This window comes from Leucoraja erinacea, chromosome 21 (assembly GCF_028641065.1).
Source record: "Leucoraja erinacea ecotype New England chromosome 21, Leri_hhj_1, whole genome shotgun sequence".
Taxonomy (NCBI): Eukaryota; Metazoa; Chordata; class Chondrichthyes; order Rajiformes; family Rajidae; genus Leucoraja; species Leucoraja erinaceus.
This window is the reverse complement of record NC_073397.1, coordinates 32,030,653-32,057,844: the sequence shown is the minus strand read 5'-3', so window position 1 is coordinate 32,057,844 and position 27,192 is coordinate 32,030,653. Positions and strand designations below refer to the sequence as shown.

At 41.9% G+C, this 27,192-nt stretch overlaps 1 protein-coding gene across 1 annotated transcript; it reads right to left on the bottom strand.

The window, feature by feature from the left end:
• Positions 1 to 519: 519 nt before the first annotated feature.
• nsfl1c (NSFL1 (p97) cofactor (p47)) lies at positions 520 to 26,920 on the bottom strand. Its single transcript, XM_055652542.1, has 9 exons — positions 26,773 to 26,920; positions 19,808 to 19,902; positions 14,932 to 15,003; positions 11,500 to 11,665; positions 10,057 to 10,149; positions 8,118 to 8,227; positions 6,790 to 6,927; positions 2,909 to 3,073; positions 520 to 1,137 (listed from the first exon to the last, which is right to left on the bottom strand). The coding sequence occupies exons 1-9, from the start codon at positions 26,875 to 26,877 to the stop codon at positions 975 to 977; spliced, it is 1,107 nt and encodes a 368-aa protein (XP_055508517.1). The 5' UTR covers positions 26,878 to 26,920; the 3' UTR covers positions 520 to 974.
• Positions 26,921 to 27,192: the final 272 nt, after the last annotated feature.

Sequence of the window (27,192 nt, the reverse complement as noted above, 5' to 3'; positions counted from 1 at the left end):
TTAAAGAGGCAATAATGCCAAACTCAAGAGTCCACAATCTCCATCATCGTTACTCTTCAAGGAGAAAACGGATGGGGTTTGATTCCGATTCTATATCCGATTACTACGTGAGGCTTTCGAGATAAAGAAGAGTTATACAGTTCTTGGGTTCTTTCCACTGGTTAGTGAATGTCCACATACAGAAAGTAAATAAAAATGTCTTCAGTCAAAATGGAAGAAATTCTAAGTCCCAAATCATTGCTAAAATGAAACTTAAATGTCTACTTGAGGAGGATTTTTGAAAAACAAACTCATTTTATGATCTAATAAATTGAATTAGATTAACCAGAAAAAAGCTCCACCAACAAAAGGGGGGAAAAATGAAGACAATCTCTCTAATTGTCAACAGCAACTGAAGTCCATTGTGAAACCTCAATGGGCATAGAGGGGGCAAAAATAAAAAAATTGGTGATCATTTTTCTGCAAACCATTCTACAAAGAAAGTTATAACCCAGGTTGAAAATAAAACTCACAATAACATTGTTGTCAGATTATTCATTCAATGCAGCAGTGTACAAAATGAACAATGCTTGGTACAGGACCCATTTCACAAACATAGTATGTTTTAAATTTGGTTTGATTTTTAGAATGCAATGTTCTATCAAGGTACACCTTCTCCTATACATAGCAGTCACAGAGAATTAGAGTTAGTTGGGATGCATCAATTTATAATGGTGAATTTGAACTTCAAATGTGTAATGTTTTCACTTAAAAACGGCAACAAAAAAAAAATTATAAATCAAATGCGCAATTAAATTTTTATCACAAAGTCACGCCGAAAGCTGTGTAACCGAATGAGCACATGAATAACCTCAAGGGTAAACAGTTTTGTCTAAAAGCATTGTCTCCAATTTATCACAACCAGTGAGTTTAACTAATGGAAAGTCTGAACAGTTCAAGTACTCCACAAACGGAAGGTTTGACGGAGACGGCATTCATTTCAGCCTCTGTACTATCACGGCATTCATCAGGTTGGCATCTTTTAGGGTTTTGTCCTCATTTGTCAGCTCTTCACTGGGGAAGGTGGTCATCAGCACAAATGGAGTATAGGCCAGAGATGGGCGGGCATCGATAATAAAATGCCGAATATCCTGAATCCTGCAGGCAAGAGGAAAACACCGTTACCTTTCTTCACACACGTTTACAATAAATTTGAGGCTCTGTACAGATTGAATTCTTTAAGATTTCCAGACTGTTAAGGGCCTGTCCCACTTGACCGTCATTTGCGCCTCATTTACGCGTCATATGTAAATTAAGTCGATGCGTCTTCGTGCCGTCTGGTGCGCGTGACGTCATTAGAATACCCTGCGGAGCGCGGCGACGCATGGTTACGCAAGGTGACGTAACCATGCGTCACCAAGCGATACACGTGAGACGTCGGGACGCAGCGTGCGAAGCCAATGCGTCAGCGAGCGTACGCAATACGTCACGAAGATGGCGCGCGAGGATTCCGTGCAGCACAAAATCCTGGAGCGCTGTGCGATACTGCGCGCAACTCCACACTCCTCCACGCCTAGGAGGGATAGATCAGCCATGATTGAATGGTGGAGTCGAATGGCCCAATTCTACTATCACTTATGACCTCAGTACCCGTGACAATAAAGTACCATTGAACATACTCAGCCAGAGTTCTAACTTCATTGATTGAACTGCCTGCAAACATCCAAGTTCTTTTTTGTTAGTGAGCGAAAACTCCTTCAGATTAGATGTCAACTCGAGGGGGTTATGCAAAAAAATGAAGAGGAGACTTTTGCGATACTTAAAAGACAACAAGCAGACTCTGGTCACAGTGTCCTGGCCAACGCCACTAACTCTGATGGCATTACGCGATCCAAGATGATTCATTATTTACATCATGGGCGGATTGTGGTTGCTGGCCCAAAATGTCTTTCATGAAAGCATCACTGCATTTATTTCATAAACAAAACTTTAACAAAGAGCCAATACAACAAAATCATCAAATTCTAATTTCAGATGTAGATGTAGACACAAAACACGGGAGTAACATAGAGGGTCAGGCAGCATCTCTGGAGAAAAGGAATAGGTGACGTTTCGAGTCGAGACCCTTTTTCAGACTGAAGATATCCAAGGGTCTCGACCCGAAACGTCACCCATTCCTTCTCTCCAGAGATGCTGCCTGGCCCACTGAGTTACTCCAGCCATATGTGTCTATCTTCAGTTTAAACCAGCATCTGCAGTTCCTTCCTACCAATTTCAGCTGCCATTTTTAGAAAGGGAGCTATGCTATAGAGTATATACAGCATGGAAACAGGCTCCTCGGCCCAACTTGCCCTCACTGACCAACATGTCCCATCTGCACTAGTTCCACCTGCCTGCGTTTGGCCCATATCTTATTTTTCCACTTTGGGATTCAAACACAGAAATAAAAACTCTGCTTAGAATTTGGTGAATTATCTTTGGTCATTACAGGCCCAATTCTGAAATGACGATAAATAAAAAGGGTAAAGGCGAGGAGGCTTCTCTGCATGTTCACTCCCACAGCTTGGCACAATAAGTTATACATACATTATTTCTATAATCTTATTCACACTACAGGAAGAATTTATCTTCGAGCCAGCACGGCCATTCAATATGATCACGGCTGATCATCCAAAATTAATTAAGACATCAGGAAATGGTCTTCAAAATAAGGAATGTAGAATGTAGAAACAAAGAACTGCAGATGCTGGTTTACGCAAAGTGCTGGAGTTAGGCAACATCCGCTGAAGAAAATAATTATGCCAAAGAAGGGTCCTGACCCGAAACATTGCCCATCCATGACCTCCAGAGATGCTGCCTGACCCGCTGAGTTACTCCAGCATTTTGTGACTGTTTATCTTCAAAATCACATTGGTTCCCATCATCCTACCTGTGTGTGAGGTTAAACTTCTGAACAAGACGCCCCCCATCTGCAAGTCGTATCTGGATACTGGTAGTTTGTTCCGATTCACTTAGATTTACAGAAGAACTAGCCTTGGCTTCATTTTCCGCTTGCTGGGCTGGAGTAGTTGTGGTGACCAGCTGAGGAGTGGCACTGAAAACCAGAAACACAAACAGAAACACTAATCAGAGACACTTGGCAACACTAATTGGCACAACATATAAAGATCAAGAGAGTACAGAAACGGAACAATATGTGGATAATAAGGGAAAGTAACTTGAATCTTTGGGAAGCACTGGCAGGGAATGTTTCCAAACTGACTGGAGATACATTGTGCAAGACGAACAATAATATGGATTTGCTGCTGACCATCGAGTCAAAAGGTGGACATTATTGTGAGGAAAAAGAGATACACATGTTCAAACAAACAGATCATAGTAACGGATTGTAATCGACCTACTATACAGTGGCCTGAATCTCAGACAGTACTGCTCCCCATGCCCGTGTGAGGGGTTCCAGGGGAGACATCGATATCTAGTGGATAGTATCTTTATCTAGTGGTATCCCCTGAAACCATGACATCATCAAGTGTAAAATAATGGGAATAAAATAATTTTCAGATCAATGTTTCAAAGGGTTAACTTCAGGGAAATAGTGATTAAAACCAGATTAAACAATTAACTTCAAGAATTTACCATTATACATATAAATAAATGCCTGAATGTAGAAACACCGTATGATAAGGAAATGTGATAGTCACCTGGTTACAATGATCCAGGGCAAGATATACCTCATTGAAACTTACCGAATAGTGAAAGGCTTGGATGGACTGGATGGGGAGAGGATGTTTCCACTAGTCTAGGACCAGAGGTCATAATCTCAGAATTAAAGGAAGTTCCTTTAGGAAGGAGATGAGGAGGAATTTCTTTAGTCGGAGGGTGGTGAATCTGTGGGATTCTTTGCCACAGAAGGCTGTGGTGGCCAAGTCAATGGATATTTTTTACGGCAGAGATAGATAGATTCTTGATTAGTACGGATATCAGGGGTTATGGGGAGAAGGCAGGAGAATGGGGTTAGGAAGTAGAGATAGATCAGCCATGATTGAATGGCGGAGTAGACTTGATGGGCCGAATGGCCTAATTCTGCTCCTGCCAGTTATGACCTTATGGTATTTTCATACTTGCGGCTAAGTAGCGTAATTGTAGTCATAGCCATGGTTAATCATAGTATTAGCTGGACCTTCAACCAAACTGACAAGTCATGGGAACTCAACAACTTTCATGTTTTGCAGTGTAAAAGCACATGGAAACAATTAATATAACATCCACATCTAGAGAACAGCCAAGAGGCAAATACCAAAAACGGAATTACTAAGAATTATTTAATCTTAAAAAACGCAGACACACGGCAACCTATTGATTACAAAATAGATTAGAAAAGGTTAAATCAAAACCTGTACTTCAAGTTAGACTACTTCTGCCAGACTAGGAAGCATAGATCATAGAGCACAAGCAACCACTAACACAAGGGAACTTCTCCACTTACACTGTAATTAATAGCTGGAATATCATCCTATCTTAGCGGTGTAGGAAAGCATGTCATAGTCATAACAAGTTGCTGCATGTTTAATTGTTTGGGGAAAGGGTGGCGTTGATCTAACTAGTTTATATGGAAATAACTCAGATGCCCTATCACATACATTTTGAGCAGCTTCATTAGAAGTTCTATGCATGCAGTCATTGACAAGATTTTTTAAAAAATAACAATTTCCTGCTGCTATCTATCTCTCCATTAACCAGCGACCTGGACCCAGGGGGTCATCTCATGGCCACAAGAGCACATTACGCCATTATCTCACATTCAATCTTCCTTGGTAACCAGCACAGCTTTAAACGGCTGCAGTTTAAACTAGCATTTGCAGTTCCTTCCTACACAGCTTTAAAAGGTGTCAGGAAAGGGGCAGAGCGCAATAGTTAAATTGATAAAAACAGATCATTCCTTGGACTTAAACTGAGCGCAAATGCAACTTTCCGAAAACAGGCATCAGATGAGATGGAATAGGGCACATGTACTGAGCTTAATGAAAAGAAATACTATATTTTTATTATAAAACATTTTTCACACAGAGAGTGGTGAATCTCTGGAACTCTCTGCCGCAGAAGGTAGTTGAGGCCAGTTCGTTGGCTATATTTAAGAGGGAGTTAGATGTGGCCCCTTGTGGCTAAAGGGATCAGGGGGTATGGAGAGAAGGCAGGTACAGGGATACTGAGTTGGATGATCAGCCATGATCATATTGAAGGGGAAATACAATGGGGATCTGGGGGTCCTTGTTCATCGGTCACAGAAAGTAAGCATGCAGGTACAGCAGGCAGTGAAGAGGGCGAATGGCATGTTGGCCTTCATAACAAGAGGAGTTGAGTATTGGAACAAAGAGGTCCTTCTGCAGTTGTACAGAGCCCTAGTGAGACCACACCTGGAGTATTGTGTGCAGTTTTGGTCCCCTAATTTGAGGAAGGAGATTCTTGCTATTGAGGGAGTGCAGCCTAGGTTGACAAGGTTAATTCCCGGGATGGCGGGACTGTCATATGCTGAGAGATTGGAGCGGCTGGGCTTGGAAACTCTGGAGTTTAGAAGGGTGAGAAGGAATCTTATTGAAACATATATGATTATTATGGGTTTGGACACACTAGAGACAAGAAACATGCTCCTGATGTTGGGGGAGTCCAGAACCAGGGGCCACAGTTTAAGAATAAGGGTTAAGCCATTTAGAATGGAGACAAGGAAACACTTTTTCACACAGAGAGTTGTGAGTCTGTGGAATTCTCTGCCTCAGAGGGTGGTGGAGGCCGGTTCTCTGGGTACTTTCAAGAGAGAGCTAGATAGGGCTCTTAAAGATAGCAGTCAGGGGATATGGAGAGAAGGCAGGAACGGGGAACTGATTGTGGATGATCAGCCGTGATCACATTGAATGGCGGTGCTGACTCAAAGGGCCGAATGGCCTACTCCTGCACCTATTGTCTATTCTCTATAACCCAGTGGGTCAGGCAACTTCTCTGGAGAAAAATAATGGGTAACATTTCGGGTCGGAACCTCTCTTCAGTCTGAAGAAAGGTTCTGTCCCAAAATGCCACTCATCCTTTTTCTCCAGAGATGCCTGCTGGCCCGCTGAGCTACTCCAGTATCTTGTGTCTTTCTTCAGAGGCTATATGGGAACTGCAATTGGCTAGAGATCAGATAAGCAGGGCCTACAACTTGACAATTCCTAAACAGAAGAAAACAGGAAGATTTGGGAAGATGGAAATAGTATACCTGACTACAGGAGTGGAATTGAGTACTGCTTTAAAAAAGTCGAAGTGGATAGATTAATTATAGGCCAACTAGTTTGACTATTGGGGGGGGGGGGGGGGGGGGGGGAATTATTGGATACATTTCTATGGGATAGTGAAATTTTAGATGAGAAAAGATTAATCATAGGGTGGGGAAATAAAGAACTCGAGGACATTGATTCAAGGCGAGGGGAAAGATTTAATCAGAACTTGGGAGGAGAAAGAATTTCTTTTGTCATATTTGAGATTTACCCCAAATACATTGGTGCAATTTGTAAAGCTGACCAGTGTTGTTCAAGCACTTTAGTTCCATGTAATTCTCTATAACTTGCTGCCGATTTATCAACCAGGAGACAGCTACAGCATCAACTTGCACCATTTCTCGAAGTAAGGAGAAAGTTACACTAAAATACAACATTATTCTGCAGTAGACCTTCTGCAGAGACATGCTGTGGCAATTTATGCTGTCTTTTAAATTTAATCTCCCTAAAAGCGTTTAAATTATTGACTTTGTAAGAAACTTGAGCAAATTATCACCATTACCTCCCCAACTTTTGTCCTTCGCCTCCAAATGCCTTAAATGTTGCCTTTGACTTCACAAAGTCTTGGTCGCGATGGTCCTCCATGTCCAAGTTCACCTGCCCACCTCGAGCCAATCTCCGCAGCTCCAGCGGAATCTCACTGCCAGAGGCAAAAGAAAGAGATACTCACTCCAATAGATTTAAATGTGGACCTACCTAAACATTTTACCTTTCATTTTACCCGATGTTCCATGCAAAGTAATAATAAATAATAGCACGGTTACTTGCAGTGGTAATAAAACAAATGAAACACCATTTATTGTTGTTTCTGTTATTTACAGCGACTTTGAACTTCTTTGCGCAAACTTAGGGTGGCACGGTGGCGCAGCGGTAGGGTTGCTGTCGTACAGCGCCAGAGACCCAGGTTCAATCCTGACCAAAGATGCTGTTTATTTCAATGGAATTTGTACGTTCTCCCAGTAACTGCATGGGATTTCTCCGGCTGCTCCGGTTTCCTCCCACACTCCAAAGATGTGCAGGTTTGTAGGTTAATTGGCTTCCGTAAATTGCTCCTAATGTGTAGGATAGAACCAGTGCATGGGTGAATGCTGGTCGGCGTGGACTCAGGGCCTGCTTCAACACTGTACCTCTAAACTTAGATTACATCAAAATCCGAGAGCCGCTGTCAGCTACTTCATAGTTTATACCAAAATCCTAAAATTGTTCACAGTAATTTAATGCATCCACTGCTTGCAGCCTATTTTTAGTTAATAGTTACTTCCACTTCCAATGGCCAATTCAAAGAATCAGATTATGAGACAACTCTGCTGTGCATTAATTCATGCCTCCAGTGGCAACATGATGAACTACAAACAATTAGTTCAGTCTCAAGGATGTCCACCAGGTGTCACATTTTAGCACGTTGCATCCAACTAGCAAACCAAAAGCAAGTTAAATATTTCCATGTTTTAACCGTTAGTCAACTTTAAAAGAAATTAGCTGCTGCATTCATAATTTATCTACAACCAATTATCTCAGACGAGTTGGATACACAAGAAAGTGAAGATGCTGGAATCTTGAGCAAAAGAAAGTGCTGGAGGAACTCAGCAAGTCAGGCAGCATCTGTGGAGGGAATAGACAGATGATATTTCAGGTCAGGATGCTGTCAAACATCACATATTTCAATGTCCATACCCTACCTGCCATATGCTAACTGACCTGCCGAGTATTTTTCCAGCACTTTGTGCTTTTATCTCAGAGAAGTTACTTTGCACAAGGACAAACATTAAGGCAGAAATTAAAATCCTAACATACACATACGTAACCAAACGCAAGCAAAAAGCCACTTACCCTCGCCTAATAGCTTCTAAAAACTGAGCATTTGTCGGGTCAGTATAATTTCTCAGCTCACCATTATCAACACTGAAACCACTTTTCCAAAGCTTCAGTACAACATGAACCTGTTAAATAAAATGCAAAAATATACAGAATTTGACAAAATATATATTTTTAGATAATGTACAATCTAAATCGTTGATGGTCTCTATGGGGAAAAAACCCAATCCCTTCTGTAAACACTGGAAATTTGTACCAGGTAAACTGTCTAACTATAGCTGATCTACCTCAAAACTGATCAGCAATAATGTTGGCAATTTAAGAACGCAAGAATGTTTAATATAATGCTCAGAAAGTACAAGTATTTGGAAACATACCACTTAATCTTCTACTTTGAGGAATAACATTTTCACTAAACGAATGAAATATAACTATCTCCAGGTTCTTAATATTTGAACTTGCTTCAGAGTGTTTTAGTAGTTATTTTAAGTTACTTATTGATCAGAATCAACTAATTTCTCTCCTCCTGTTTACAAGCACACATTAGCCTTGTGGTTATAGCAACCCAGAGTTCATGGGATCAAAGTTAAGCCCATGATTAAACCAAGTGGTTTATTCCTCCAGGGAAGGCCTGCTACTGATAACTGGTTAGGTGTCCACGTGACTCAAAGGCAAACAATGTACTTCACTAGAAATGGCTTCAGGTGAAAAGGGGTGGGGAATAAATCTTGAGTCTCTCCTCCCCACCTCCCTAATACAAAAATAGGTGGAAAAAACATGCTGATTCTCAAGCCTGAAATATAGAATCACAGACACATACAGCATGAATACTGTTCACCAGCCCAACTTGCCCACATCGACCAACATGTCCCATCTACACAAGCCCCACCTGTCTGCGCTTGGTGCATATCTCCCTAAACCTATCCTATCCATGTAACTGTTTAAATGTTTCTTAAACATTGCGATAGTATCTGTTTTTTTTTGTTTGTTTTAATCCCAGAGGAGGTGGTTGAGGCAAGTTCTAATTAAAGCAGGCTGGGAGTTGATCAGGGTCATGTTATGTCATTAAAATTACAATAGATTAAAATATATACAATTGCACTAAAAAAAAAAGACTTTTTTTATTAGGACATTAGGGAAGACATTAGGAAAATTGTTAGCAAGACTGGCAACAACTAGAGAGCCATCTTGAACTACTATCTACCTCGTTGGGAGACCCTCAGACTATCTTTGATTGGACTTTACTGGCTTTATATTGCACTAAACGTTATTCACCACATTCCCTTTATCATGCATCTGTACACTGCAGATGGTTCGATTGTAATCATGTATTGTCTTACAGCTGACTGGATAGCACGCAACAAAAGCTTTTCACTGTACTTTGGTACACGTGACAATAAACTAAACTAAACTAAAGGAACTTTTCAGTTTCTCCTCAAGTTGCAAAGGGAATTTTAACAAGTGAACAAAGATGCATTGTTCTTTATCTCTCCACATCACCGTCTATATCTCGTTTCCCTTATTCCTAACCAGTCTGAAGGGTCTCGAACTGAAACTTCACCCATTCCTTCTCTCCAGAGATGCTGCCTGTCCTGCTGAATTACTCCAGCTTTTTGTGTCTATCTTCGGATTAAACCAGCATCTGCAGTTCCTTCTCAAACAACTAAATACAAATGAACTGATGTCTAAATACAAATGTCTTAAGAAGGGTTTTGGCCCGAAACGTTGCCTATTTCCTTCGCTCCATAGATGCTGCTGCACCCGCTGAGTTTCTCCAGCTTTTTTGTGTAACTAAATACAAATGATAGGTTTCAATTTCTCCATTGTTACTATGTAGCTTATTCCTGACATTTTATACCAAACTAATGAACCATACTTCCATTGCACTTTTGTCACTATCAAACAGAAACTTGGGTTATACTGAAGACATTATACATCTTCTCTTAAGACTTACATCTTGTGCCGCATCTGGTCTCCGCTCCCCCGTTACATATGCAGACTGCTCCGCCTCGGTCGCTCCCAAACGGTAACCACCACCACCGAACGGCTTTTGAAAACACAGAAGTTAAGTTGCACAGCTTGGTAATTTAAAAAAATGAGTTTTTTTTATTCAAGGCAAATCCTGCTCGTTAACTTTCTAAATTACGGAGATAACATCAGGAGCAACAAAGCTGAAACTGAAAGCAAACGCATTGATACCAGGGTGCAGCTGCAGGAAATCCAGTGAGCCAACAGTGAAAGAAAAAACATGTAGTGTGGCACTGATCACTCTCTGTTAACATTATGAAGTGAGGTTCTACATCTGGTCTCAGCGGCGTTACAGGTTACGGGTTCCAGAACAGAATGAACCGCCCATGGAGTGAGTGCTTAAGGATAAAGTCTGATTGCAATATCCAGCAAGAATTTTGGTGCAAAGGCAACCCTTGCCTGAAAATAAAAGATAAAAATAGATACACTTGTGAACAGTTTGAATCTCCATATTGGAGAAATGACAACAAAAAAAGATTCAATAGAATGATACCAATCCAGATATCAATATTTTTTTTTCCAGAACGGCAAAGGCGGAGCAGAGATTTGCTAGATAGATTTTTACCAAAATTATGAAGGGGTTTGAAAGGGTAAATTTGGGGCATTTCCATGTCAATAAAATCAGGACAAATACAAGTCAGTCATTAATGAATCGATTGGGGATGTTTTAGAGAAAATCTTTTATTCTGAGTGGTGAAAAATCACTGTCTTTAGGGGAATTTACAAGCAGCGATGGGATACATTAGTGTTGAATGGAAAACAAAGGGTTGAGTTTTGTATGTAGCACAAACATCAACATGGACCCACACAGACACCACCCAAGGTCAAGTTCAGGTTCCTGGTGCTGTGATGCAGCAGCTCTACCAGCTGCACCCCTGTGCCACCATAAACAGTGGGCATTCATTTGTTGGGCTTTTCCCAACCTCTGCAGCATTCAGAGTCCAATTTGTTTTTCTTGTATGGATCCTGTTCTGCACTAAACTTCAGAGATATTATGAACATTTTTAAAACATAATTCCTGAATTTTTAAAAAAAAATGTAACTGCAAAATAATAAAGCACTTTTACCTCTACAATTATAACTGGAAGAAAAACTGCTAAAGTTAAGAACCCCAATACCAAGGAACGGGATACTGTTTGTGGATGATCAGCCATGATCATATTGAATGGCGGTGCTGGCTCGAAGGGCCCAATGGCCTACTCCTGCACATAGTTTCTATGTTTCTAAGACTTCACTATTGGAAGGTATCAGTCCAGTTCAGGAATGTAATTGATCATAGCTATAAAAATTAGCATTTGATATGAGATTGGTGCACTTACTACATTAAGTGCCTTACTAATCACAAGCCTGTAAATGATATCAAGCACACCTTAGATTTACTGGATTCTCCAGGACTTCTGCCAGCTCGTTCAACAGCAACTGCACCATGTTCCTTTGCTCCTTTGAAAAGGTCTTCTACAACTTCATTAGAATTTTTCTTTTTTGGAGGACCGACAATTTGTTGCCCACTTCTTTCAGAGCCACCGGCATAAAACCTTAGAAATATAATCATTCATTGCATACTGATAACATAGAAAATCAAATTGTTGTGTGTTCTAACGATATAATTGCTACTCAATAATGATTTCCTTCATAGGATTCGTCTATGCCTTAACAGCCACAAATATTCAGCGGGTGCCAAATATTTAGTTGCTGTTTTAGTTTTAGATAAACGACGTGGAAACAGGCCCTTCAGTCCACCGAGTCCATGCCGACCAGTGATCCTCGTACACTGGTTCGATCCTACAGGCTTACAGAAGCCAATTAATCTGCAAACCTGCGCATCTTTGGAATGTGGGAGGAAACCGGAGCAGCCAAACAAAACCCACGCAGTCACAGGGAGAACGTGCAAACACCGTACAGACAGCACCCTTAGTCAGGATTGAACCCAGGTCTCTGGTGCCGTAAGTCAGCAACGCTGCCGCTGCACCACCTCTATCGGCATTAAAGAATGTGCAGGATTCGATAATTAATATTTCCCAGTGCAGCTAAATGCCAACATTCTTATGATCCTTCATTAAGCACCATTAATTCATGAAAAAATAAATAAATAGTCTCATAACAGCACACTTAAAACGAGGACATGTATAATGCTGTTGCAAAAGAGTGTTTGTTTCCAATTCCTAACATTCCAATGCATGCGTGTTATAACATTTAAAAAACCCAACCTGACCTCCACACAGTGAGCTAAAAACATGCAGCCCATACAATACAAAATGCATTCGAGAAAATAATAATTTTAGCGACTGCAAAGGAAAATTCCAGAAAAGCAAATTATATATTACTTGCTATCTTCATCAAAGGATTGTTTATTGTTCACTAGAAATTGCTTTAGGTGAATAGGAGGGGATAACAAATCCAGTGTCTCTCTCGCTCCATACCTCCCACACACCCTCAGAGTATATGAAAATACCTGCTGATTCTGAAGCCGAGTGAACTAAAGCAGTCTGGAAATCTGTTCAGGGTTATCTATTGTCATTGAAATGTATACCATTGCACTGTAAAAATCAATATTTTATTAGGACATTAGGGAAGACACTTTGCAGTTTATCCTATGTTTAAGAAAGAACTGCAGATGCTGGAAAAATCAAAGGTAGACAAAAATACTGGAGAAAATCAGCGGATGAGGCAGCATCTATGAAGAAGTCTGAAGGAGGGTCTCGATCCGAAACGTCACCCATTCCTTCGCTCCATGGATGCTGTCTCACCCGCTGAGTTTCTCCAGCATTTCTGTCTACTTTCAGTATATCCTAAGGTTGCAAAGTGAATTTATGATTCACAAGTAGACGAAGGTTAGAAAATACAAATCATAGGTTTCCAATTTCTCCATGCACTTTATTGTTACTGCATAGCCTATACCAAAAAAATGTTAGGCCGAAAAATAATGAATTAACCATGCTTCCATTACAGTTTTGGCACCATCAAGAAGAAACATGGGTTAAATTTAAGACAATATACACCTTGTCATAATACTGTTTATTTATAAAAGGGTTGGGGTTTGGCTCAAAATATATTCATCTGTGTCTTTTAATATGTGTTCGGTTAAGGCCCACAAAAGTATTTGTTTTTAACAAGTGTTTTTCTCCTCTATGTTGCTTGCAAATGAAATTATTGACGTGCATACAATCAAATTAAGCAGGAGTCATTTTCAGTTCTCCTCCATGTCAGCCTTGGATTGCATTAGAGGGCATGCACTCAGTACCAATGCAGCAGTCACTGCTCCCCTGCTGCCACCTCAATTGCCGATTCATTATGTTTGCAGACGCAAGCTAACATCGATTTTAATCTAGCATCTTCTCGCATTTCAGAAGAGCACAGCTCCCAACCTCGCTGAATTTTAAGTTAAAAACCCCTTCAGGTTAAACTTTTAAAGATGCATTATTCCATTCATATTTGCTAATCAGGTTGAGCACACTATGAGTGGTGAAAATTAATTGTGACTATCTCGCAAAATACGAAGGGAATCCAACAGGAGACTACCAGACCGCACGTGTACGAAGGAACTGTAGATGCCGGTTTACACCAAAGATAGATAAAAAATGCTGGGGTAACTCAGTGGATCAGGCAGCATCTCCAGAGAAAAGGAATAGGTGATGTTTTGGGTCAAGACCCTTCTTCAGGCTGAGAGTCAGGGGAGAGAGGGAAACGAGAGATATGAAAAGGTACAAAGAAACAAATGAATGAAAGGTATGCAAAAAGACAAATCAAAGCCAGCAACGGTCTAATATGTAGTTAAAACATAATCAGACACTTGTCAGAGAATGTGTTGACTACCTTTGGACTCACTGCAGAAATCATAAAATAATAGAGGCACAAATCCATGTTGACACTTCAGTAGCGCTTTCTAATTAGTCCCAGGCCCGATAATATTTTCATCTCAGGTATCTGTTCAATTACGCTGTCTGTATACAAGACATAACATGAAAACATATATTCCAGAGAAAATTGGAAAGGAAAATCAGAACAACCTGGTGGTATTCAGCAGACCAAACAGCATCACTTTCCACAGCATCCTATATGATTAGCGAGTATATCCAACACTTCCTTTTATTAGATACTAGACCAAGTGCAGACCCGTTGGGTCTGCTCCCCCAATGTGTGATCCCCCAACCCAATATTCCACCATGCACCCGTCTCCTCCAATGGAACTGAAGCCGTTCTCAAAAGTAAGATTCCAGCACTGCCCTGCCTCTTTAAAAAAAAATCCCTGCCTGCTGCAGCAGTGAAAAGTTCAGTGTTCCTGTCTTGCAACATTGTTTCGAAGTGTGTTGGAAGCTGAGGAAGGAGCAGCCGTCAACGAATCAAAAGGCAGGAAGGGATCCGTACTGCAGGCGGACGGATTTGAGTTTTATATATATACTAGACCAAGTGCAGACCCGTTGGGTCTGCTCCCCCTATGGTGTGATCCCCCAACCCAATATTCCACCATGCACCCGTCTCCTCCAATGGAACTGAAGCCGTTCTCAAAAGTAAGATTCCAGCACTGCCCTGCCTCTTTAAAAAAAATCCCTGCCTGCTGCAGCAGTGAAAAGTTCAGTGTTCCTGTCTTGCAACATTGTTTCGAAGTGTGTTGGAAGCTGAGGAAGGAGCAGCCGTCAACGAATCGAAAGGCAGGAAGGGATCCGTACGGCAGGCGGACTGATTTGAGTTTTATATATATATATATAGATAGATAGATAGATGACAACATCGGTTTCAAAAGCAGGATTTTCATGTGCATCAGAGAACGTCAGAATATGTTGCGAAATAAAGTTTTACAGACCTTTGGCCTTCTTCTTCATCATCATCTTTCTCTTCATTCCACAAATCTCTGAACGAGGTTACTCGAACGTCACTGCAATTATAAGAGACCCTTTGCATCAGTTACATAAATTAAATGACTTCTGATTATCTGCATTTAATTTTATCAAATAAATGGCTTAAATCACGTACACACCCGCCTTTCATTGAGCAATATCCAGCACTCCTGACCTCCATCATTTCAGTCCCCAAGAAAAATAGAGTGACCTGTCTCAACAACTACAGCCCCAATGACAACCACCCAGAATCTGCAACGTCAATGAAGTGCATTGAAAGAATGGTAATGGACCAATCTTCCACACACACAATGGGTTCCGATCCTGACCTCACGTACTGTCAGCGTGGAGTTTGCATGTTCTCCCTGTGAATACTTTGGGTTCCTCCAGTGTCCTCCTGCAACCCAAAGACATGCGGGTTTGTAGGTAAATTGGCCTCTGTAAAATTGGCCTAGTGTGCAGGAAGTGGATGGGAAAGTGGGACAACACAGAACTAGTTCAACTCTGCAAGGTGATGCAGCATGGATTTGGTCTGTTTTCTTGCTGTATTTCCAAACTAATCTAAACTATCTAGATCCCCAACAATTCATATACAGGAAAAAAATAGGTCTACGGAGAACGCCTTCCCTCATGCACATTCTGTCCTGGATAACATTTGCAATAAGAACAGCCATGTCAAGGTGCTATTAACTAACTGCAGCTCAACCTTCAACCATAATTGTAAACAAGCTCTGGACCTCGACCTTGAGGCCTCCATCTGCAACTAGCTTCTGGACTTCACTGCAATTATAAGTTAGTTAGAATTGGTCAGTTAGAATTGGTCATAACATTTCCTCCACTCTGACCCTCAAAACCCTTGGATTTTGCACTCAATAACAACATTTAGAAGACACTTAAATGCGGGCAAATGAGACAAGCTTAGATGGAGCATCTTGATCAGCATGAATGAGATGGGCCGAACGGCCTGTTTCCATGTTGTATAATTCCATTTTGCACCATTCTATGATCTTGAACTCATTGTTGTATTAATCATTACCGCATTTATATTGTTTACTCGATGAGCATCATGCGAGCAAGTAATTTCATTACTCCCTGGTGTATGCAACAATAAATTAATCCTCTGAGGATATGAAGTTAACTAATGCACGGATGGCAACCATATAATATACCAGTGAATGATGTGATGATCACTTATAACAGCGACACACAGAAAAATATATATTAAAATCAGATTTTATTTATTTTATTCAGTAGCAAAATAAGTAGGCTCTTATAAAGCTGTAATGAAATATTAGAGGTGAATATAAAAATGCTGCTAGTACTACTCTGACCCGATTCACAATGGGCGCATATATATTGTAAACTGCTTACTGCTCTTAAATGAGTTCAATCCAGTATAAATATAATCTACCGCAGATCAACACACATTTCTCTTCCTTGTAGCTCTTTTGCAGCTGGACTATTAAATCAATGGGCTTAAATCACATCTGGCTGGATTAAATGGGGTTTATTTTTGAAGTGGCTGAAAATTTGTTCCATATTCCCACAAGCTTTCAGTCAGCCTAGTAGCTGACAATTCTCTAGTGATTAAAATGTTTTTTTTAAACAAATCAAAGTACATCATACCATAGCCCACGAAGCTTCGTGGGTTATAGCGCGATGTACTTTGATTTAAAGAGGACATTTGAAACGAGACACATCAAAGTTCTTTCTGGATGGAACAGCAAACTAATCTGGAAGGTGTAAAGGTGACGACCGCAGCAGAAAGTAAAGTTAAGGTAAAATGAAAGTCAAAACCAAACTAGATATCATTATAAAAGGAAATATAAAAGCAATCGAATAACAAGGATTAATGCTGGGACCACTGTTGTTTGGCATTTATATGAACAATGTTTACTGTGAATGCAGGTGGCATAGTTAGCAAGTTTGGAAATGGCACTATAATTGATGGTTAAGTTCATAAGTCATCGGAGCAGAATTAGGCCATTCGGCCCATCGAATCTACCCGCCATTCAATCTTGGCTGATCTATCTTTCTCTTGAGTTTAGTTTAGAGATACAGCATGGTAACAGGCCCTTCGACCCACAATGCCCAAGCTGACCAATAATCGCCCGTACACGAGTTCTATCCTACCTTCTAGGGACAATTTATAGATGCCAATTGATCTCCAAACCTGCACATATTTGGAATGTGGGAAGAAACCAGAGCATCCAGAGAAAAACCACACAATAACAGGGAGAACGTGCAAACTTCGTACAAACAGCACCGTGGTCAGGATCGAAACTGGGTCTCTGGCGCTATAAGGCAGCATCTCTACCACTGCACCACTCTCTCAATCCTGTTCTACTGCCTTGTCCAAGTAACCTCCAACACCTTACTAATGAAGAACCTGACAATCTCCGCTTTAAAAATACCCAATAACTTGGTCGCTACTGCCATCTGTTGTCATTAATTCCACAGATTTGCCATCCTCTGGCTAAATAAATTCCTCATCTCCTTTCAAAAGGTATAATGGACAGTGACAAAGGTTATCCAAGATTACAGCAGGAGCTAAGAATAACAGATAAGAGTTTAATTTGGACAAATATGAGGTGTTGCATTTTGATAACACAAATCAGGCCAAGATTTACACAGTAATGGTAGGACCCTGGGCAGTATTGTAGAACAGGAAGACCTGGAGGGTGCAGGTACATTGTTGCATGAAAATGAGGACACAGCTAGAAAGGGTAAGGAAGGTTTTTGGCATGCTCGTCTCCATCGGTCAGGGAACCGAGAAAAGGAATTGGGGCATTGTGTTACTAATGTACAAGATACTAGTATCGCCACATTTGGAGCACTGTGTACAGTTCTGATTGCCCTGCTATAAGAAGGATGTTATTAAACTACAAAAAGGTAATAAAAACAATTTACTAGGATGTTAACGAGTCTGGAAGGTTTGAGTCACGAGGAACGATAGGCTGGGAACTTTTTTCCCTGGAGCATAAGAGGCTGAGGTGGCCTTGGAGGGGTTTATAAAATCATGAGGGGCATAGATAAAACAAATAGACCCAGCCTTTTCCCCAGTTTAGAGGAGTCCAAATCTAGAGGGCATAGGGTTAAGGTGAGAGGGGAAAGATTTGAAAAGGGACCCGAGGGGAAAGTTTTTCACAGAGAGTGATGCGTGTGTGGAACTAGCTGCCAGAGGAAGCAGTAGAGGCAAGTAAAATTATGACATTTAAAAGACACTTGTACAGGTACATCGATGGGAACAGTTTGTGAGATATAGAGCAGGAGCAGGCAAGTGGGGCCAGCTCAGTAAGGCAACTTGCTGCAATGGAAGAGCCCTATGACTATAATTATTGTCCTCATTATTCCCCTGCACTCCCACTCTGCTACAATGGCTAAATCAGAGAATTCTTCACATCCTGTGTACTTTATCCATGGAGTCACGGAGAACTGTTTTAAGGCAGATAACCAACTAAATTACGATTAGCTTTCGTATTCCTAATGATGGGAGAACCAACACATAGATTTGATACTGCACGTGTTGATGTAAATTCTGGTGTCAGATTGTGTTGTTCAGCCTCAATAATACAATTAAAATCACAAAGCTGCCCATAACATGGTTTGTAGGCAATAACGAATTGAGACAGTTTTAAACATTTACCTGTTAATTTATTGCTGTAGATTACATGTTCAGATGGCAAAAAAGCAACTGATTAATGTTTCATGTTGATTTTAACTTTGCTAATAGCAAATGCATGGGGTGTGGGAAGAGAATAGTTTTAAATATTTGATATTCCAGTGGAAGCAAGGTTCATAAGATATAGAAATAAACATTTTCAAATCATAGCCATTTTCATTATAGATAGGCATCATTTTTAATACCAGCGAGCAAAAGGATTAAACATGTTATGTAGCCACTACAAGTTTCCTATGTTCAGTCACCACACAGAAACAAGAATATTGGATTTAATCTTTCAGTACTCATTATCAAAACCCCCCAGAAATAATGGCAGTTATAAGAAATATAGGACAGAGGGATCCTGAAGTGCACATCCACAAATCTCTGAAGATCACAGGACAAAAAGATAAAAGATTGTTAAGAAGGTATACAGCTAATTGCCTTCATTGATTGAGGCACAGAATACAAAAGCAAATGGGGCATGATGAATTAGACTAGAGCTCAAACACCACATACAATTCTGGGCACGTCTCACAAAGAATATTTCAAGTCAAGAGAGGCTGCAGAGATTTGAAGATGTGCCCAGACTGGAAAATTGTAGTTACATGGAAGGATTCTCGAGTCCAAGGTTCTCTTCTTTAGGATTTAAAAAAAAGACTGAGGGGAAGATTTGATCGAGATACACAAGTAGCAAAGATAGAAAAAAAAAGTTTTTTTAATCAATGAAGTCAATAATTAAAATGCATAGATTTGTGTATAATAATAATAAATGTATTTTTGTTTTATTTATTTATTTATATATCAGTGGGATGATTGCAGCAGAGTTGGGAAAACCATAAATTCACTCCATGAGCCATGAGAATCTAGACTTTGCTACGAGAAAGGGTATCAGAAACAGAAAACGCGATCACCATTACAAAGTATGTGGTGAACACAGCAGAGCTATGGGAGAAGAGCAGGAAATTGGGATGAAGACAAAGGGTATTTTGATCAGCATAGATACTTTGGACAAAATGATCTCCTATATCAACGTCCATGATTCCACAAACCTATTTAAAAAGCAGATACAGTGGCATATCAATACCTCAAAAAGCATCAATGGTTAAAGAGAAGATAGAAGAGAATAATGTGCGAGTGATGGAATAAAGAATGACATGAGAAGACGATAATACTCTCACCTTGGCACAGTTCTGGAACTGGTGCTGGATTCAGGCTGAGGAAGGGTTATAACATCATCATCACCACCTTCTTCAAAAAAGCTGCCTAGAGCCAGCTGCAAACAAGGAGAAGCACAGAAGTGGATTATCTTTCTTGGAGCATCAATTTAATTTATTGCAATTGGGTTTTTTGTTAAATCACCAGTTTTACTTTAAAACTGGCATCAGAGCATCCATGTGTAGAAAAGAACTGTAGATGCTGGTTTAATGCAGATGACGTGTCTACAATCAGAGCATCCATGATTCCTTGGATCAAACAGCCCAATATTACGAGGCCAGCATTGCACAAAGGCAAAGTGATTAGAAAATCCTGCACAGTTGAAACCTTGTCGAAAGTCCAGCAACTATAAATCAGTAGTACATTAGCAATTAAATCCAAAAATCATTGTATCAAGAATGAGCCCATCCATGTCATCAAACCAATAACAGCAATTTGAAGTCCTTGGTACTAAGATACAGCCATGCAAATTCTCCTCACCACACATACACTTTTCTTAAAATTTAAAAGAGACAACTTTTAAGAATTTGCTACCACCACCATTTCTGCCAGTGATTTTCACATCATAACTATACCGTGAGTGAAAATGTTTTATCCTGTGTTATCTTTTCCCTCTTTTGCCAATTACCTTAATTTTGACCAAGTGATCTTAATCTTTCACCAGTGACATAACGTTGTTGTAGTTTAGTTGAGAGATACGCCGTGTAAAACAGGCCCTTTAGCCCACTGAGTCAGTGGCCACCAACGATCACCCCTACGCTAGTTCTATCCTATACACTAGGGATAATTTACAGAAGCCAATTAACCCACAAAGCTGCATGTCACTGGAATGTGGGAGGAAAATCAGAGAAAACCTGGAAAAAAAACTATGCAAAGGGAGAATGTAAAACTCCGTACAGACAGCACCCATAGCGAGGATCGAAAATGTGTTTCTGGCGCTGTAACGCCGCAACTCTACGGCTGCGCCACTGTGCCATCCAAATATACTTCATCCAGGCCCTTCATGAACCTCAGCATGTCAAGTTACCCCTCAACGTATAATATCTTTGGCGAAGGGCAGCACGTTGGCGCAGTGGTAGAGTTGCTGCCTTACAGCGCCAGAGACCCAGGTTCGATCCTGATTACGGGTGTTGTCTGCACAGAGCTTGTACCTTCTCCCCGCGACTTGCCTGGGTTTGCTCCGAGATCGTCGATTTCCTCCCACACTCCAAAGACATACAGTTTTGTACGTAAATTGGCTAGGTATAAATGTAAATTATCCCTAGTGCGTGTGTACGGTAGCGTCAATGTACGGGGGTCGCTGGTCGTTGCGGACTCAGTGGGCTGAAGGGCCGGTTTCCGCGCTGTATCTCTAAACTAAATGACCTGTCCCACTTACGCGACTTTTCAGCAAACTGTCTGTGACCTTCAAAGTCGGGGGCACTCGCCTGAAAAACCGCGAGCGGGAAAGAAGAGGGAGAGAAGGGGTAAGAAGGAGTGGAGACACTTTTAAAAAGCCAGACAACTTTTAATAAGCCAGAGATACACAGCTGTGAAGTTTAGCAGGCATTTAACATTACCGGTCGGTTTTCCTTGGTTCTGAAAGCTCGTGCTTACGGTTTTTTTTCCCCCCAATGAGCCAATTAAAATGCCCGGTCACCAAAGGAGATTACCTAGGGCTACCAGAACTACCTACATCGACATGGCGACCCCACTAACACTGCACTACGAGTTCAAAAGTATCGATTTTTCTACATGCTGACCAATTTTTAACTCACAGAAAACTTTTCAGCTGTTGAAAATTTTTCCTCGACCAAACTGAGTAACCACTTTGCGGGACCTCCTCTCGACCATGAAGGAGACATACCAGAGACCACCTACGACCATGCTGCGAACTTGTGGCGAGTGCAGACTCCCCTAAACTCGCCAATAAGGTCGCCATAGTGGGACAGGCCCTTAAACAACCCGAGTCTTTCCAGCATGTCCAAGCAATGATAGTCCCTTTCCATGAGGTCATGTTAATAATTCCTTTATAAACTGTTCACAATCATAGGTGCCTAGAATTAAGCACAGTATTCAGCACAGCCGAACCTTTGTTTCATAGAGGATACCTCCACATTATTGCTTTTGTTTCTTTATATATAAAGTCCAAGATACTAATCATAGCCCAACAATTGGAAAAGAGATCAGCAGAAAACACCATGTGGCTTATCACACTCCAAAATGTTCTCTTACACAGAAAATATGCATTACCTATACTAATTAAGACCATTTTCAAATAAGAATTATGTTGTGAAGACTAAGTGACTTTCAAGATATAATGATTCATCCTTTAAAGTCAGCATGCACTAAACCAGATGCTCATTGAATCAAAGTGCTATGTATGCAAGACAGCTAACTTCAGCTTATAATGGTCGCAAAGGGATGCTACAATTGTTTGTATTTTGTCGTACACCAGCAAAAAGAAAACTTGTCTATGGTTTCTGTTGCTAATTTCTGTCCAGTGACCTTCGTTGGAAGCTGTGATACCGAGTCAAAGTAAAGGACTGCTCACCTAGGATACCGACTACATTCAAACACCCTGGACTAACAGGAACAGCCCGTTGATCGAGGTACCGGAAGGCAGCTGATACCAAGGGGTTAAATCCCAAAGTGTACATGGGTCAGTGTGACTCATCAATGGGAGAGTCATTACCAGAAGAAAACAGGATGGAGCTTCGATTAATGTGGCCCCACTTTGCTTTTAACGAAATGACAAGGAACTGCAGATGTAGGTTTATACCAAAGAAAAACACAAAATGCTGGAGTAACTCAGCGGGTCAGGCAGCATCGGAGGAGAAAATGGATTGGTGACATCTTGGGTCAAGACACTTCTTCAGACCCTTCTGAAGAAGGAACCCAACCCAGAACATCACCTCTCCATTTTCTCCAGAGATGCTCCCTGACCCGCTGAGCTACTCCAGCATATTTTGTCTATCTTCGCTTTTCATGAGTTTCCTGACAAACGCTCTAAAACGTTTCTGTAAAACTCTGTTCCAGTTCCAGTCATAGTGAGGGCAGCGTTTCTTTACCAGAAATTTAATGAATTGCATAAATTTACAGAAAAGAGTGTAATTTAAAAACATGGGCATTTCTGCAACCGTATTTCTGCAAAATAGTCATGGTTTACATCGCACATTTTTTTCAGCTACAGCTTCGTTTTACGTTCTTTTGAGCCTTCTCACCATTTTCAGTTTTTCTCTTCAAAAATGTTATTTAGATTAATCGTCAATACTTTTTCTTGTTTAGAGATGCAAGGAATTTTTGGCAAGGGAGGAAATCATAGAAACTACGGCAAATAAGGAAACCATTTACAATTTAAACTGTCAATTCTATTTTTATTTACTTGCTTGTAAAATGTTGCCTTTTCAAATATTTATCAATTTCTCCTGTGGCTTCTTAGAATTCATAAATTAATGAAAAGCATGCCATATACTAATAACCAATTAAAATATCTTGAAAATTTCCCCTTTATTCTGCAGTTTCCAAGTTCAAACCCTTTATTGTAGAACGCTTTCAACTTTTAAACATTGTAAATTTTGAAAAACGATGTGACATCCCTTGTTAATTTTTGCCCCATGAAGTATTCAAATATTGCTTTCTCCTCATTTGTACCTTAGTACTTTCATTGTTATCCTGACCTGGAATTAAAATTCCATTCATTCATGAATGTGGATGATCAGCCATGATCGCATTAAATGGCGGTGTTGGCTCGAAGGGCCGAATGGCCTACTCCCGCAACTATTGTCTATTAGCATTGGGTCAAAACGCATCCAAACTCTTTTAACCAAAACACATTGGGAACGACTTCACCACACAGAGTGCAGCAATTCAAGGAGATGCTGCCTGTCCCGCTAAGTTACTCCAGCTTTTTGTGTCCAACTTCAAGGTATTACTCATTTTGGTATCCCCTTGTGAGGGCAATTAGGGATTGGTTTACAATTTCAACCCATGTTCAAACAGATTTTTGGCGTTCATGAGAATCTTCCTTTGGTTCAGCAGCACAGTTCGGTCAGGATAAATATTTTCAATGCGCACTCACAACCATTGACCAGAGGACGGCCGCGCCATTTTATAAATTTGGGATCCAGCAGTTGGGAATTAAATGGGTTTTGGCCTAAAGAGCTGAGGATGAACCTTTCCAATTTTTGATCAGTTTGAGTTTAGTTTATTGTCATGTGCGCCGAGGTACAGTGAAAAGCTAACCAGTAATCAATTTGTATTTTACAATAGTTACATCAAATCTAATTTTCGCAATAAAATTAAAGGAGATGTGCGGGGCAAGGTGGGTTTTTTTGAACACACACTCAGAGGCAGGTGAGTGTGTTGGACGTACGGCCAGGGGTGGTGGTTGAGCCAGATACTGTATTGGCATTTAACAGACTTTTGGACAGGTAAATGGATTTGCAGGGAATGGATTATGCACAGGAAGATAGGAGTTGGTCTGGCATCATGTTCAGCACAGACATTGTGGGCTGAAGGGCCTGTTCTTGTACTGTACTGTTCTATATTCTATTACAATTGCTTGCAGATGATAATATGCAATACACTATGATGTTCTAATCATCCATCCAATGCCATCTAAGTGATCAACAACACAATTAGTCTTTACAGCAGTGTTTTTTTTTAGTTTGCAAAGGTGATTCCTGCTTGAAGTTCTGTATGGTGTGCCCTTGCCGACCAAAGCACCCCCCTCAGGCTGATATGTCCCTTTACTGGGATGTAATGCTGAGGCTCCATGAGGGGTTGGTGAGGTCGCATTTGGAATATTGTGAGCAATTTTGGACAACATATGTGAGGAAGGATGTGCTAGCTCCGGAGAGGGTCCAGAGGAGGTTCACAGATTGCACGCATGTTGGCACTGGGCCTGTACTCACTGGAGTTTGGAAGAATCAGAGGGGGACCTCATTGAAATATACAGAATAGTGAAAGGCTTGGATAGAGTGGATGTGGAGAGAATGTTTCCACTAGTGGGAGTGTCTATGACCAGAGGTCATAGCCTCAGAATTAAAGGATGTTCTTTTAGGAAGGAGATGAGGAGAAGTTCTTTTGTCAGAGGGCGGTGAATCTGTGGAATTCTTTGCCACAGAAGGCTGTGGAGGCCAAGTCAGTGGATATTTTTACAGCAGAGATAGATAGATTCTTGATTAGTGCAGGTGTCACCGAGGTTATGGGGTGAAGACAGGAGATCGGGGTTAGGAGGGAGAAATAGATCAGCCATGATTGAATGGAGCAGTAGACTTGATGGCCTGAATGGCCTCATACTACTCCTGTCACATGATCTTATTAAACTACATACACAGATACAGCAGTTGTTTCAGAGATTTCACGGAATAATCTTGGTAATTCAACCCTGTAACAATCAGAACAAGTGAACAGGGTGGAACTCCTCTCTTGGGGAAAGGTAAATCAAGAGATGACTTCAAGAACATGATAGTGTTTGGCCGAGATAATCGTCCCATCTACACGAAACTGAAAATAGGGGGCAATAAATAGAGCAAGAATAAAGTGTGTAATTGGAAAAACATAGCAAAATATGCAATTTACATAAAATTATTCCCCCCACACAAATTGCAACAGAACTCATCAATTGAGACTGGCATCAGACTTTATTGGGAAACTACATAGAAATAAATAATGCTGCGAGCTGCAAGGCAAAAGAAGCAGCTCTTGTGGGACACAAATACCAGCAGCATCTCTGGAGTTATGGAATAGGAGACGTTTCGGCATGGAACTCTTCTTCAGACTGATGGATGGGGGGGGAAGGAAGTAAATTACAGGCGAGAAATCCCAGCAGATGCTGGAATAGGGCGGTGGAGGCAGGTTCTCTGGATGCTTTCAAGAGAGAGCTAGATAGGGCTCTTAAAAATAGCGGAGTCAGGGGATATGGGGAGAAGGCAGGAACGGGATACTGATTGGGTATGATCACCCACGGTCACATTGAATGGTGGTGCTGGCTCGGAGGGCCGAATGGATTGCTCCTGCACCTATTGTCTAACTCAGCAAGACAGGCAGCATCTGCGGAGGGAAATGGACAGGTGATGCTTTGGGTTGGGGCTCTTCAGACTGAAGACCTCAAATGTTCCCTCCATTTCCTCTCCACAGATGCTGTCTGGCCCGCTGGATTCCCCCAGCACTTTGTGTTTTACTGAAGATTCCAGCCTCTGCTGGAATTTCCTGCTTCCAGTTTCACTTCCCACCACCTCTATCTGTCAGTCTGAAGTGTTCCAACCCAAGCACATCATCTATTCCTTTTCTCCAGAGATGCTGCCTTACCTGCTGGGTTCCTGCAGCATTTTGTGTTGGAGTTTGAAGGGGGGGTTTTGATGGTCATTTGGCAAAGGGTGTGGGGGGGGGGGGGGTGGGGGGTGGGGAGGGGTAGGGGGGGGGGTGGGGGGGTTGTGTGGGGTTGGGGGTGGGGATGAGGGGGGGGGGGGTGGGGGGGGGTGGGGGTGAGGGGGGTGGGGGGGTGAGGGGTATGGGGGTGTGTGGGTGGTGGGGGGGGAGGGGGGGGGTATGGGGTGTGTGGGGTTTGGGATGGGTGATGGAGGGGGGGGGGGTGAGGGGAGGGAGGGGGGGTGGGGTGGGGGGGTGTGGGGTGTGGTGTGGGGGGGATGGGGGGGGTGAGGGGGGGAGGGTGGGGGGGGTGGGTGGGGGGGGGGGGTGAGGGTGGGGATGGGGATGAGGGTGAGGGTGGGGGGATGAGGGGTGGCGGGATGTGGTGTGAGGGTGGGGGGTTGGAGCGGCCACACCCGCCCCCTCACACTGAAACCCGAGCCGAGCGGCCGCGACCCGGCGCCATTTAACGTTGCGCTCCCTGTCCCTGGGCCCGAGACAGACCGGGCCCCCGGCCCCATCCTCCTCCCCGCCCTCCCCCTCCCCCTCCACCCCCCCCCCGCCGCCTCCTCACCTCCAGGTCCCAGTCGGCGGACTCTAGGTAGAAGCGGGCCCGCTCCTCCTCGGCGCCCGTCACTGTCACGAACTCGCGGATGGCTTCCTGCTCGGGCAGCGCCATGTCCCTGTGGCGGCGGCGGCGGCGGTGCGCTTCCCCCTCCCTCCCTCCCTCCCCGGCTCCTGCAGCTCCCCACAAAGGTTCCGTCGCAGACAAACGTTCCCTCCACCAACCAAAGATTCGCTATAAGATCTTTGCCTCCAACTCCTCCCTTGAGAGTCAAGAGTGTTTCACTTCCATGTGTCCCAGATAGGACAATGACATTCTTGTTTGCTGCAGCACAACAGGATATGTAAACATAGTACATAACTGGTTCAGTGTGTACATATACACATGCCCACATTCTCAATAAATAAACAAATATAGTGCAATAGCAAT

Bases quoted from the DNA above. Each gene is read 5' to 3' on its own strand.
- nsfl1c (XM_055652542.1), bottom strand. From the start codon at position 26,877: ATGGCGCTGCCCGAGCAGGAAGCCATCCGCGAGTTCGTGACAGTGACG. The intron at 19,903-26,772 runs GTGAGGAGGCGG...CCTTGTTTGCAG, and splicing joins CCGCCGACTGGGACCTGGAG to CTGGCTCTAGGCAGCTTTTT. The intron at 15,004-19,807 runs GTGAGAGTATTA...TTATAATTGCAG, and splicing joins AGTTCCAGAACTGTGCCAAG to TGACGTTCGAGTAACCTCGT.